We start from the raw sequence: 13,929 nt of genomic DNA, 5'->3' as shown, positions 1-13,929 counted from the left end.
CAACCGATTCCCGTAAATTTTACGGGATTTTTTTTACAGTGTAGCTGTAGCCGAAGTCGTCGTTTCGGACACGGCCTCATATTCAGTTACTACACACGTGCCCGATATTAAATGACGGTGCCCTGGACAGGCACTGGATGTCATTTGATACTGTTAACGACTACTTTTCTCACTGGGTGTCTCCCAACATATGCATATAATAACAAATTTGTGAAAATGTAGACTCAATTGGTCATCAAAGTTGCAAGAAAACGAAGAAAGAAAACACAATTGTTGCACATTAAAGGCAGTGGACACTATTGGTAATTACTCCAAATAATTATTGGCATAAAACCTTTCTTGGTAACGAGTAATGGGGAGAGGTTGATAGCATAAAACATTGTGAGAAACGGCTCCCTCTAAAGTGCCATAGTTTTCGAGAAAGAAGTAATTTTCCACGAATTTGATTTCGAGAACTTGAGGTCTCGAAATCAACCATCTAAACGCACACAACTTCGTGTGACAAGGGTGTTTTTTCTTTCATCAATATCTCGCAACTTCGATGACCGATTGAGCTCAAATTTTCACAGGTTTGTTGTTTTATGCATATGTTGAGATACACCAACTGTGAAGGCTAGTCTTTGACAATTACCAATAGTGTCCACTGTTTTAATGTGTGCTTTCAGATGCCCGAAAAAGTCTTTTCTCTGTTTCAAATATTTTAGTGAGATATTATAACCTCTTTCTCAAAAACTAAGTTACTTCAGAGGGAGTCGTTTCTCACATTATTTTATACTACCAAAGGAGTCTCCATTGCCCGTTCCCTAGTAAGTTTTTTTATACTAATATATTTTGAGTAATTACTGAACGATGTCAGTGCCTTTAACCACAATGGCATTATTACCAGAATAGCCGCCTCCTCAATAAACATCATAAAGTTGCTTCAATGACACACAGTTTTTGATTAGCAAACGGGGAGGACCTTACAGGACCTTACAGTTCTACCTCCACGGTCCAATCAACGCCGTTAAGGCCCACTCATAATAACAAGTACACGGGGCCCTTGAATGAGAGACTAATTTATGGCCTGTCTCTCCAACTCTACTTGTCAAACCGGATGTCATTACTGGAGCCAAGATTTTGACCTTGTTCGTGGAAAGTGATGAGATTACGACATCGTTAATACTATAACCATATAGAGAAGGGACAAGATACTGCGGTTTGCCTCCGGGTGTCTATCCGTCAGTCATTTTGAAGACGGACGCCATTTTGTATTCACATATGGGAGATTTGCGATAATCGTACTAGCACACATGAGTCACACTCTATCAAACTCATTATTAATGTAGTCATTTATGGCTATAAAAAATAAGGTTATTTCCAAAAATTGTCCCACTCGGGTTTTTGTGTAGCCTCCCGAATACCTCAGGTATTACAATACTGCAAGTGTTAATATTGAGATAGACGGTCACACCACTGAGATCGCAGCAACAGGCCCAACCTCGTTCCCAGTGGTATACGACTCGCTCGCCGAGCTAGAGAATGCCTTACTCGATCATGACCCGTGGAAGTATGACTTTGAAATATTTAAACATTAATTGTTCTAGTTGGTTTGAAATCACAATACACTGCCGGGTCTTTTAAAACAACTGTTTTGTATGCGGGGCAAAATCCAGTCAGTGTTACTTGCGATCAATGGCAGCAGCCAATATGCACAAGTGCCATCTTGAAAACATCATCGCACAAGCGTCTTCGGGTACAGCAATATATAACCATAGGTCAAGATGCCATGAGATGTTTTTTGTACATAAAAGCGAACCGAGGACCTCCTCAGCCACCGGTGTGACTGACCACAGTCGCCAGTGCCCAATGGGGAATACTCATGCGCTCGAATCTTTCTTTAACGTCCCCTTCCTTGGATGCTTTTAAGAAGACTCTGAAAACTCATCTGTTTGAACAATGACCTTCATGTTCGCCTGTACTACTTGGTTGGTTCGAGACCCTGTTCAGCGTTGTGCTCTATAATGCATTAATGGTTGTACCAAAGCTTACAAAAAGTTTTTTTTTTTAACGTTGAGCAGCCGAGAGTTTACTTACTGTCAAGGAGTGGATAACCAATTATTTTCAGTTCGCCACACTATACGGAAGTAGACTCGTGGAGAGAGCTGCTCTGAGTGAGACTACTGCTCTACTGACTATCTTCTCTCATTTAAAGGAAAACGTTGACTTGGATCGAACGAGTTGGTCTATGAAAACCGTTTGTAACCGTTTGTTATAAAATGCAGTTGGTTGGAAAGACATTGTAAAAGTATAACACAATAATCCACACAAGTATCAGCCATTTATGGGAGTCAAAAATCCATAGATGGCCGACCGTGTTAGTCGACGAGGTAAAAGGAAAACCACGCAATTTCGAGTGATACTTGTGTGGATCATTATATTCTACTTTTAAAACAACTTTCTAACCATATGCATTTTATAACAAACGGTTACAAACGCTTTTCAAAGACCAACTCGACCGATCCAAGGCAACGTGTTCCTTCAAGTTAAAGACAGATTCGAGCGCATGAGTATACCCTATGGGCACTGACGACTTTGGTCACACCGGTGGCTGAGGAGGTCGGCCATCTATGGATTTTTGACTCTCATAAATGGCCGACCGTGTTAGTTCGCAAAGTAAAAGGAAAACCACGCAACTTCGAGGCATGTGTTGATCATTGTATTCTACTTTTAAAACATCTTTCTAACCATATGCATTTCATAATAAACGGTTACAAACGCTTTTTAAAGACCAACTCGACCGATCCAAGGCAACGTGTTCCTTTAAACAATGTCTTAAATAACTGTTTGAAGTACGACTACAATACTCAACATTTCCTGAACATCTGACGTCACACTTAGAGGCTCTTGAATAACGGCCTGACCGGATGTTGCCAGATATACCATTGACCTCGCAATCATTTTACCCGAAGATTCGCAGTCAATTCAAAAGTACATGTAAACATTAGGCCTATATAAAACACACAATTGCTGTACACAAATGCACATGTTGCATGTAGGTGATCAAAAGTGCAAGCTGACAAACTACACCACATTGGAGTTGGACCAGTCATAACATTGTATTCATAACGTCACTGCACCTTTATCCAATGAAATCCTTGTATTATGAAAACACTGTTATTCGTACTGATAAATGCAGGGGACCAGTCTATCACCAGTACTGCATTTTCGCTTATCGGATTTCATTTCTTATCGACAAACCACCAGTAATTTAGAATGTTGCATCGAACACTTAATTTCTTCACAACAGATGCCCAAAATATCAAACTCTCTCGCTTTAACTCGTTGCAAGGAGTTGCTAAATCACCCCAGATTGTTCATGAGCGTGTTTGACATCAAGCTCGTCCCCAGGGTCTGTAACGCCCGCCAGCATCAAGCGAGGTCGATCACCATGGGGACGAGGTCAACTACAAGGTTTCATGTGTAGACACCCAATGCGTTTTGATTGCGTAAAATCTTCTCACAGGTCTTCCGGCCTCAGGAATTAAGGTACCCCACTTAAAAAACCACCAGCATGCATACAGTGCAAAATGCTTAAAAAAAACTAAAAAAACGAACATTATTTTTAAGGTCTCACAGCTTTTTACAGTAATGTGAAAATTAGTCATTGAATCTTGAACTTTTATCCCCTGCTCGAGTTGATGGGGAGTCCCAGGGTCCGTCGAGCTATTTTCCCTTCAAATAAAAAACACCCCTACACCGGTGTAATTTTCCAAACTTCCGAGCATCAATCTTGAAAAACGGCACTACACAAATAGCCACTCAGCAAATAGGGACCATTTATTTCAGGGTTTCATTCAAAATACCTCAATTTGAAAACAACACCCCGCAGGTTTGACTTTTGCAATTTTGTTAAAACCTTTTCTTGGTCTTTCAAATATGTCAAGAGAATAGAATATGTTGAGGGCCTATAAAATGTTAAAGGCATGCTGGACACCTTTGGCCAGTCTTCTCACTTGGTGTATCTCAACATATGCACCAAATAACAAACCTGTGAAAATTTGAACTCAATTGGTTGTCGAAAAACAACCACCCTTGTCGCAAAAGTTGTGTGCTTTCGGATGCCTTGAGTTTGAGACCTCAGCTGAGGTCTGCAGTTCAATTCAAATATTTTAGTGCGAACTACTTCTTCGCAAAAACTACATTTCTCACAATTTTGTATACCATCAACATCTCTCCATTGCTCAGCATAAAAAATGCTGACAATTATTTTGAGTAATTTTCAATAGTGTCGAGTACCTTTAAAGCTCATACGACTTTCGCCTCAATCTCTTTACAACTATCAACAAAATAATACCCGCTGAAGCCATCACACATTGACACAGGTTAGTCACACTTGACATTTTGTCCTACTTTACTGACGACATCGTCACGTCTTTGACGTCAAACATTCGTATTGTTCAACAAAGCAATGGGCCCTGTCCTAATCAGTAAACAATTGAGCTGAACACACACCGTTCCCGCCAATATCGATATGACACCTGACTTATGAAATTTTAATTTGTTTGTCTCCAAAGTATACTGTCATTAAAACTTAACCTTATTGCAGACTTTCTCAGAATTAGAGCTGGCATCGCCCACGACACCATTACGCCTTGCTCGACTGCGGCCGTCACAACGAGCACAGACGGAGAAGAAAGTCTTGCCGTGTTTGAATAATTTATTCATTGCCTCGAGTATTAGATTTAAGTGCAAACGGAATAACGTGTACTTTATGCAGCCTCGCGTTATGGTACAAAATACTCAAGGGTTTTAAACATACTCAAGCAAAGTCAAACGACCATGCACGATTGTAGACTACCATTGTCAATTATACACGTGGCTAACAACCCTTTTCACACGACGGGAAAAAATAAATTCCTGGCGAAGTTTTCTCAATGTTAAAATATTTCAGAGTGAGCTTCGTGTCGAAGGATAGCAGATTTTACACTGTTCTACATAATTTGAAGCTGGGAAGGGTTACCGTCAGGACGCTTCTCAAATTGTTTCTTCCAATTACGGATTATTCTTCCTGATGTGTGAATGGACTAACCGCTCCGGATTTCCGGCGATATCTAAAAAAAAACTTCCATCTTTTGCAACGAAACGTTCACATGCTAGTGTTATTATTGTATACATCTATACATTTATGTAGGATTACAACAATTGAATGGTCCAGAAACCAAAGGTATACATTGCCTTTGAAGACGCTGGACACTATTGCTAATTGTCAAAGACCGCAGTCTTGTCACTTGGTGTATCTCAGCATGCAGAAAATAACAAATATTTTGGTCGTCGAAGTTGCGAGATAATATTAATTATGAAAGAAAAAACACCCTTGTCACACGAAATAGTGTGCTTTCAAATGCTTGATTTCGAAACCTCAAAATCTAATTCTTAGGCCGTTTATCACAATATTGTTTTATACTATTAACTACTCCCCATTACTCGTTACCAAGTAAGGTTTTGTGCTAACAATTATTTCGAGTAATTACCAATAGTGTCCACTGCCTTCAAGATTTACCCTCTCGAAGACCTGCGGAACTAAGGCAACGTCAAATAAATAGAACACAGTATTCCGATCTTCGCGCGGAAATGTTTACGACCTGAGGGAGAAAAAATCGATCTCCACGAATCAGAAGAAAGTGGCATCATCGCTGTCAAAGCGTCTTGAGATGTCCACTTGGTCCTCACCGGTCTCATTCAAGACAGCTAGGATGGGATGATGAGCTTGTGTAAATTATTGTTCGGGATGTAGCGATTAAAGGCACTGGACACGTTTGGTAATTACTCAAAAAAATTGAGCATAAAAAAAACTTACTTAATAACGAGTAATGGGAAGCTGTTGATAGTGTAAAACATTGTGAGAAACGGCTCCCTCTGAAGTAACGTAGTTTTTTGAGAAAGAAGTAATTTTCCACGAAAATGTTTTAATCTAATTTGGTGTGCGACAAAACATCGTTCGAAAACAAACAACTTCATGCATGACACTATTCTCAGATTTTGTTTCTGACTTCTCTTCCCTCGTGGACAAAACTGCTCCAGATTTTCGGCAAGATCTGTAGAAAAAAACTGCAACCTTTTGAAATTAAAGGCAGTGGGCACTATTAATAGTTGCTCAAAATAATTATTGGCATAAAACCTTTCTTGGTGACGAGTAATGGGGAGAGAATGATGTATGAAACATCGTGAGAAACAGCTCCCTCTGAAGTGACATAGTTTTCGAGAAAGAAGTAATTTTCAACGAATTTGATTTTGAGACCTCATGTTTAGAACTTGAGGTCTCAAAATCAACCATCTAAACGCACACAACCTCGTGTGACAAGGGTGTTTTGTCTTTCATTATCTCGCAACTTTGATGACCGATTGAGGTCAAATTTTCACAGGTTAGTTATTTTATGTATACGTTGAGACACACCAACTGTGAAGGCTAGTCTTTGACAATTATCAATAGTGTCCACTGCCTTAAATGTTCACAGGTTATAGATAAATGTACAACTTCATTAAGCCACACTTCGAACAGAAGTGTCAAATGCGAGTGCAAATAGCAGCGGGCGAGTGAAAACCGTTTCTCACTAGCCCGCCGGGCGAGTCAAATAATTATTCCTTTCACATATAAATGAGGGTTCAGTGGCAAAATCCCACAGAAAGCTTTTCCTAAAGCTTTTCGGGACCGGAACTGCTGTCGTTTGTTTCAGAAAACACGTACAATCAATTGAAAACACGATGCACAAACCACATGGTGCCGAGTATCCTTACAGTACACGGTCACCCCCTGCATTTATAATGATATGCATATGGGCCCCTTTTATGTGTTCATTAGTATGCAAGCTACAAACAGTCGTAAGGTTTCTTATGTTTGAGGTTTTTCGATCATGGAATTTCATCATGAACAACCATACAGAAATTACATTTATAATGACATGCATATAAAGGCCCCTTTTATGTTTTCATTAGTATGCAAATAACAGTAGTGTGGTATCATTTAGTTTGAGGCTTTTCGAGCACAGAATTTCATCCAAGTTAATGGGGAACTGTGGCTCCGTTAACACCCAGAGCACTCCGTCCCAGAGATCTGTCCAATTTGTTTTGGCAATCTCGCGTTTGAAATCCTTCGAGAGATGTTTCATTTCATGATGCCTTAAAGGCTCTGGACACCTTTGGTAATTACTCAAAATAATTATAACCATAAAACCTTACTTGGTAACGAGTAATGGGGAGAGGTTGATAGTATAAAACACTGTGAGAAACGGCTCCCTCTGAAGTAATGTAGTTTTCGAGAAAGAAGTAATTTTCCACGAATTTGATTTCGAGACCTCAAGTTTTAAATTGAAGTCTCGAAATCAAGCATTTGAAAGCACACAACTTCGTGTGACAATGGTGTTTTTTCTTTCATTATTATCTCGCAACTTCAACGATCAAATGAGCTCAAATTTTCACAGGTTTTTTTTTTTATGCATGTGTTGAGATACACCAAGTGAGAAGACTGGTCTTTGACAAGTACCATTTGTGTCACCTTTGGTAATTGTCAAAGATCGGTATTCTCACTTGGTGTATCTTAATATAATATGCATAAACTAACAAACCTGTGAAAAATTAAGCACATATTGGTCTTCGAAATGTGCAAGAGAATAATGTGTTCTTTCAAATGCATCATAAAAGGCTTCAGGCATGAGGTATTTTATTATTTTAGTGAGAAATTACCTTCTTCTCAAAAACTTGGTTACTTTAGAGAGAGCCGTGTCTCAACGATTTATACTATCAATAGCTCCCCGTTGCTCGTTACCATGTTAGTTTTATGTTAAAAACTATTTTGAGTAATTATCAATAGTGTCCAGTGCCTTTAAGAGAAGGTGGGGGCAGTCAGTGCAAGGAACACATCACAGTCTTGTCTCTTTTCACTTAGTCTTCCTCTCAGGTTTTTTAATATCCAAGGGGGTTCGAGTGGCGATCTGTTTTGCTTTTACGTCTTTGATGTTGATTTAGTGAGTGTGGCAGAGAATTGACAAGGAGGCTGCTTTGCTCCTATCATTGCAAATGCAAGACGGTCTTCTTGTTGAGCAAACTCCTCGAAATGGTCACCTTAAACTTATTAAAGAAACACGTTGCCTTGAATCGGCCGAGGTGGTCTTTAAAAAAGCGTGTTTAACCGTTTGTTATAAAATGCATATGGTTAGAAAGATATTTTAAAAGTAGAGTTTAGTGATCCACACATACTCGAAATTGCGTGGTTTTTCTTTTACCTCGTCGACAAACACGGTCGGCCATTTATGGGAGTAAAATGTCGGCCATTTATGAGAGTCAAATTGTTGACTCCCATATGAGTCAAATTTTTTACTCCCATAAATGGCCGACCGTGTTAGTTCGCAAAGTAAAGAGTAAACCACTCAATTTGGCGGCACATTATTGTGTTCTACTTTTAAACAATCTTTTCTACCATATGCATTTTATAACAAACGGTTACAAACCGTCTTTGTTTTACACCAACTCGTCCGATCCAAGGCAACGTGTTCCTATAATTCATCGAACATTTCATTTAAAAAAACAAACAAAGGGGGTAACCACCAAAAAACCAATATTATTTTATACAAATAATGTGTGTTCGCTTATACAACTTAAAGGTTTTATTACATTTTTAAAAAAAATGTCAAGGTGCACACTTCAAGCTCAGATTAGTTATATTCATTGTTAAGTCCTTCTATTTTATGTGTCTTTAACCCTAACAGACCAAACCCTTCGGAAACATACTGCCCAAATCCTTCAATATCCTTCAGTTTGAAGTTGTCGTAAACCATAAGTGTCAACATCCTTCAATATCCTTCTCCTTATTGTAAATGAACATACTATCCCAAATCCTTCTAAATCCTTATGTGTTTATATGATTTAGTTTAGAGCTCTGTTTGGGCCCTTGGTGTATTATATTTGATATTTGCGCCATTTTGAATAGGTTCTTTTTGTTCTTTTGTTGGCTCAGTCAACAGATATGTTAGTCCGTACCATAAGTTCTTTGCAATGATTTTCTATTTAGCAGGTTATCATGGTGATGGTGCCTTCTCTTTTAAAACAATTTTAATGGTGTAATAATGTAATACTGTTTGTTCCAAGGAAACTGTTGTACTGAGTGGAAAGCAGTGCTTGGAGCTGATCGAAGTTTACCCTCATTAGAGATGAACGTAAATACTACAAACTATACTGCTGCACAAAAGGCGTCTTTCAAATTAATTTTTGACAGACAGAAAAACAACATTTTTGTCTTTTGCGTCTTTAAAAAGCAAAATACTACATAATCTTTTTCAACACTTCTTTATTCGATTTTAATAACGGGAAAATCATCAACCATGCGGCAATTTTAAGTTGCAAATCCATGAATTGATTAAAGCTGAAATGAAGACGTGCTGGTTGCAATTAGAAATGGTTCAATCATAATGTAAGAATAACCGGTAGATGGGCAGCGGATCTTCATTCATGTGAGACCAAGGATATAACATCACACCGCCTTGGGAACGTCTTAAAGGGAATTAGGTACTCGTTTGGATATACATACTCAAAACAAATATTACTTGAAAACTGACTTGGTAACTAGCATTGGAGAGCTGTTGATAGTATAAAACATTGTGAGAAACGACTCCCTCTGAAGTAACGTAGTTTTAGAAAAAGAGGTAATTTCTCACTAAAATATTAAAAGACTTCTATATAGCTAGAAGTCTTTTCTTCCTATCTGAAAGCACACAAATTCGTCCATCAAGGGTGTTTTTTCTTTCATCATTTTCTCCAAACTCCGATGACCAATTGAGCTCAAATTTTCACAGGTTTGTTATTTTATGCATTATGTTGAGATACACCAAGTGAGAAGGCTGGTCTTTAACAATTACCAATAGTGTCCAGTGTCTTTAAATGCTTCTTGTCAATACAAAGACAATGGAGTCAGCTTATATTTATACCCCATGTGTTTACAAAATGAGAATGCTTTGTTGTGCATGATCTTACGTAATATCAAAATTACATGTCTTCAAATTACGTAACTTTACGTACATTTCACACGTACGGTGGCGTCCATTTCAACAGCACAAAGCCCGGGCATGCCTACACTGTATACGATAATTAATTAGTTACAAATATGAGCATATATAGGCATAGTCTTGTTTCATCAACACCCTTTACAAACTGGGTCATAAAACCACGAGGAAAAAGCTGGAACAGTCATCATTATGTCATCACATTTATGTCTCTCGAATGAAACAAACATTAACACAAATGGCGCAGGCCCAATCGTAACAAAAACATTTATATCAAATCCTTTGTTGAGTATGAAAACAAACTCGATATACAATGTACATAAACAAAACTCTTTGGTATACTCGGTTTAAATATGCAGTCGATGACAACAGACTTTAACAAATAATTTTCTTTATCCCCGATGCAAAATTTATATACATTAAAATTGTTGTGGTACCCGCAAATTTACAATTTATTATTTGGGACACAGGTACTGTGCAATTGGTGAAAATCTATAAATGTTGAGATGTCGTCACTTTTGTTATGGGTGCTCGTTTCACCTTCGACCGAACTGCGTCAAAAGGCTACAGAAGGTCGCTAGTTCAAAGAAACCATTTTAGTAGGATCAGCCAAGTATTGATAAACAGATTAAGGATAATCGATTATTAAGGTTGACATCGCACACACAGGCACATCAGTTACAGCCACCTGGTTGGATGTTGTTATAATTCCATAGAGTCTTCACATGTATCAAGCCCTCAGCTTCTCGCACAAATTAAGAATGACATTAATAGTTTGACCCAAATACCACCAAATAATAGACGAAACAGACAGAACGATAACGTGACGGTAAACCATAACAACTAAAACGGACTGCAGACTAATTCCACCTCCGATCCATGCTTTAAAGGCAGTGGACACTATTGGTAACTACTCAAAATATTTATCATCATAAAACCTTTCTTGATTACAAGTAATGGGGAGAGGTTGATAGTATGAAACATTGTGAGAAACAGCTCCCTCTGAAGTGACGTAGTTTTCGAGAAAGAGGTAATTTTCCACGATTTTGATTTCGAGACCTCAAGTTTAGAATTTGAGGTCTCGAAATCAAGCATCAGAAAGCACACAACTTCGTGTAAAAATGGTGTGTTTTTCTATCATTATTATCTCGCAAGTTCGATGACCGATTGAGCTCAAATTTTCACAGGTTTGTTATCTTATGCCTATGTTGAGATACACCAATTGTGAAGGCTAGTCTTTGACAATTACCAATAGTGTCCACTGCCTTTAAAGAAACACGTTATCTTGGACTGGTCGAGTTGGTCTTTCAAAAGCGTTTGTACCGTTTGTTATAAAATGCATATGGTTAGACAGATGTTTAAAAATACAATGATCCACACACATTTGCCTCAAAATTGCGTGGTTTTCCTTTTACTTTGCGAACTAACACGGTCGGCCATTTTATTTGACTCCCGTAAAATAATGGCCGACCGTGTTTGTCGACGAAGTAAAAGAAAAACCACGCAATTTCGAGTGATAACTTGTGTGGATCATTATATTCTACTTTTAAAATATCTTTCTAATCATATGCATTCTATAACAAACGGTTACATACGCTTTTCAAGGACCAACTCGACCGATCCAAGGCAACGAGTTCCTTTAACTATACAGCCACGCTTGCTCTTTGATACCACCACCGTGGTAGACCACTATGTACATGGGGCATGGGTTCGTTATACCCAAATTCGACCGTGATTAAACCAAGAAAAAGAGGACACTGTGACTAATTCATAGCGATGCTGCATCACAAAGACAGATTACGCGACCACTTGTTTCCAAATTGAGAAGTAAGAATCAACACAAACCGGATTCTGAAAACCGGATGTAACTTTGCTTCATCACCAGAACACTACTGTACTACACATAATAGGCATAGCTATTTTGATATCAGGAAAAAATCATTTCCTTCCTCCATCATGGACAAAAAATGCTGTTTCACGAACGTGTTCCACCACTGCGTTGCGTGGTATCCTAAACAAAACATCAAGAACTTATCTGGGCCCCATTTCATAAAGCCTGTAAGCACAAAATATTGCTTAGCATAAAATTTCTTTCTTAATAAAAACAGGATTTCCATCCAAATTTTGCACGTGGTTTTCAGGATCCAACAGCTGATTGCCAGTTACAAGCAATATGCAGCAAATTAAAATTGGGTTGGTAATCTTGGTTTTTTTTTCCATAGAGAAAAAACCATGCTATCACAGTAGATATTGAATTATACCTCCATGATCTATGGCTATGCCAATTGTCTCTTAGTACGTTGAGCTACCAACTTTACCCTACATTACAATAACATGACAACTGAAGTCCTTCTGGTCGGCATTAACTTGTCCAGTCTCGTCCCTCAGTTTTCAAAACACATGACTGACCATGAATTGACAAAACAGATGTGACAAAAATGTCGTTTTAATGAGGTCAGCGTGATGATCCTTTTTCTGTTTAGCGAAAAAAAAACAGCGACCTATTTGTGCAAACATACAGCAAGGAATTGCGACAAACATGGACAGTGACATATATTGGCACAAAACAAAAAGTGCTCTGTAAACATACCAGTTATCTCATAATCCAATTTTCTAAGGAAAATGAATAAACACATTTTGTGCAAGGGGTCCAAGTGAACCGTTACGTTCAACCAAGTATCAACCATAGAGCAAGCTCCCGGTTCAACTGTCAACTCCAAAACCAGCTCAAAGCACATTACACGCCTACATAGGCTAGCTCTCAAGTTTGGGACCATTTCCTTATTCTGTTTCCAAAGTTATAGACTTACCTTGTGCAGCAAGTGGCCACGTCACCGACCATACGAACACCAATATAATCCACAGCAGAGTTCGATTAATTCTAAACGCAGTTCTGACATCCATAGATGCTTTCAATAAAGGGGTTCCCATCCTAAGATTGTTAAAATGTCCTCCCAACTCGCCACATTGTCTGTGTTTCGATGTGCTACCGACAGCACCGTCTCTCACCAATAAACTCCCCGGTAGTAGAACAGCATTCACACGGCGCAGCTGGCACCGGTGAGTTGGACGGTGATGGAGCGTAGCGGTGCAATGTTGAAGGGGCTTTAACGGTCTGCTTGCCCCGTCGTCGTCCTGCACCATAGATCCCTCAAGTTCATTCTCCCACTCCATGACCGTTTTAGATAGTCACTAGAATTTTACCTTTTTCACATGCAGGCTGCATGCATGACTTCCTCTTTCGTATACTAAAGGAACAGCTTTCAGTCTCAAATCATTAGAGCGATGAGGCGATTAACAATGCAACGTGTATACATTGAGTGGGCAGTTTTTGGATGACCAAAAAAAAGACAGTGACGAACGCGAATTCACTTGCTTTATCATATATTTTGGAAACACATCTGACCCAATTTATAAGTACTTCACATTAGTGTGCGTGACGGTATCAAATTTCCACTTCGCATGTACTTGCTAAGCCTCGTATTTCTGCAATACCAATGCGAATCATCATTTAACATACGTTCCAGTCTTTATCCGGTTTCTGAACAGTGGTGGTAGATTGAAAACAATATGACAGTAAATACGCAACGCAACTGTATTTCCCACATCGGTGGCTGAGGTCATCTCTTTTTCACGGAAGTCACAAGGCCGCTGTCTATAAACCTTGCACGGGACGCGGCATTATACACACTGAGATTGCAATAATCACAATAACATAGCACACGCGTACACCACTCTCTCTCTCTACAGCCTGAGGGCCTTTCACTGACAGTGACGGTGGGAAGAATGCAGCTTCCCAGACCACCTGCAGGCTTGACTCGCGAGCCAATTCCACCGCCCCGTACACATACATACGTCATCATTGATAGACATTACAAATCTGTTGCCTCCATTA

At 39.0% G+C, this 13,929-nt stretch overlaps 1 protein-coding gene across 1 annotated transcript in view; it reads right to left on the bottom strand.

Annotated features, from left to right (window-relative positions):
* Positions 1–13,720, bottom strand: part of LOC139948586 (vascular endothelial growth factor receptor 1-like) — a 67,058-nt gene extending 53,338 nt beyond the window's left edge. The window contains 1 exon segment of the mRNA XM_071946758.1: positions 12,845–13,720. Coding sequence (XP_071802859.1) covers positions 12,845–13,208 — 364 coding nt within the window. The 5' untranslated portion in view covers positions 13,209–13,720.
* Positions 13,721–13,929: the final 209 nt, after the last annotated feature.

Source organism: Asterias amurensis, chromosome 16 (genome assembly GCF_032118995.1).
Source record: "Asterias amurensis chromosome 16, ASM3211899v1".
NCBI classification, from domain to species: Eukaryota; Metazoa; Echinodermata; class Asteroidea; order Forcipulatida; family Asteriidae; genus Asterias; species Asterias amurensis.
Note: the sequence above shows the minus strand (reverse complement) of the source record. Positions and strands in the feature narration are given on the sequence as shown.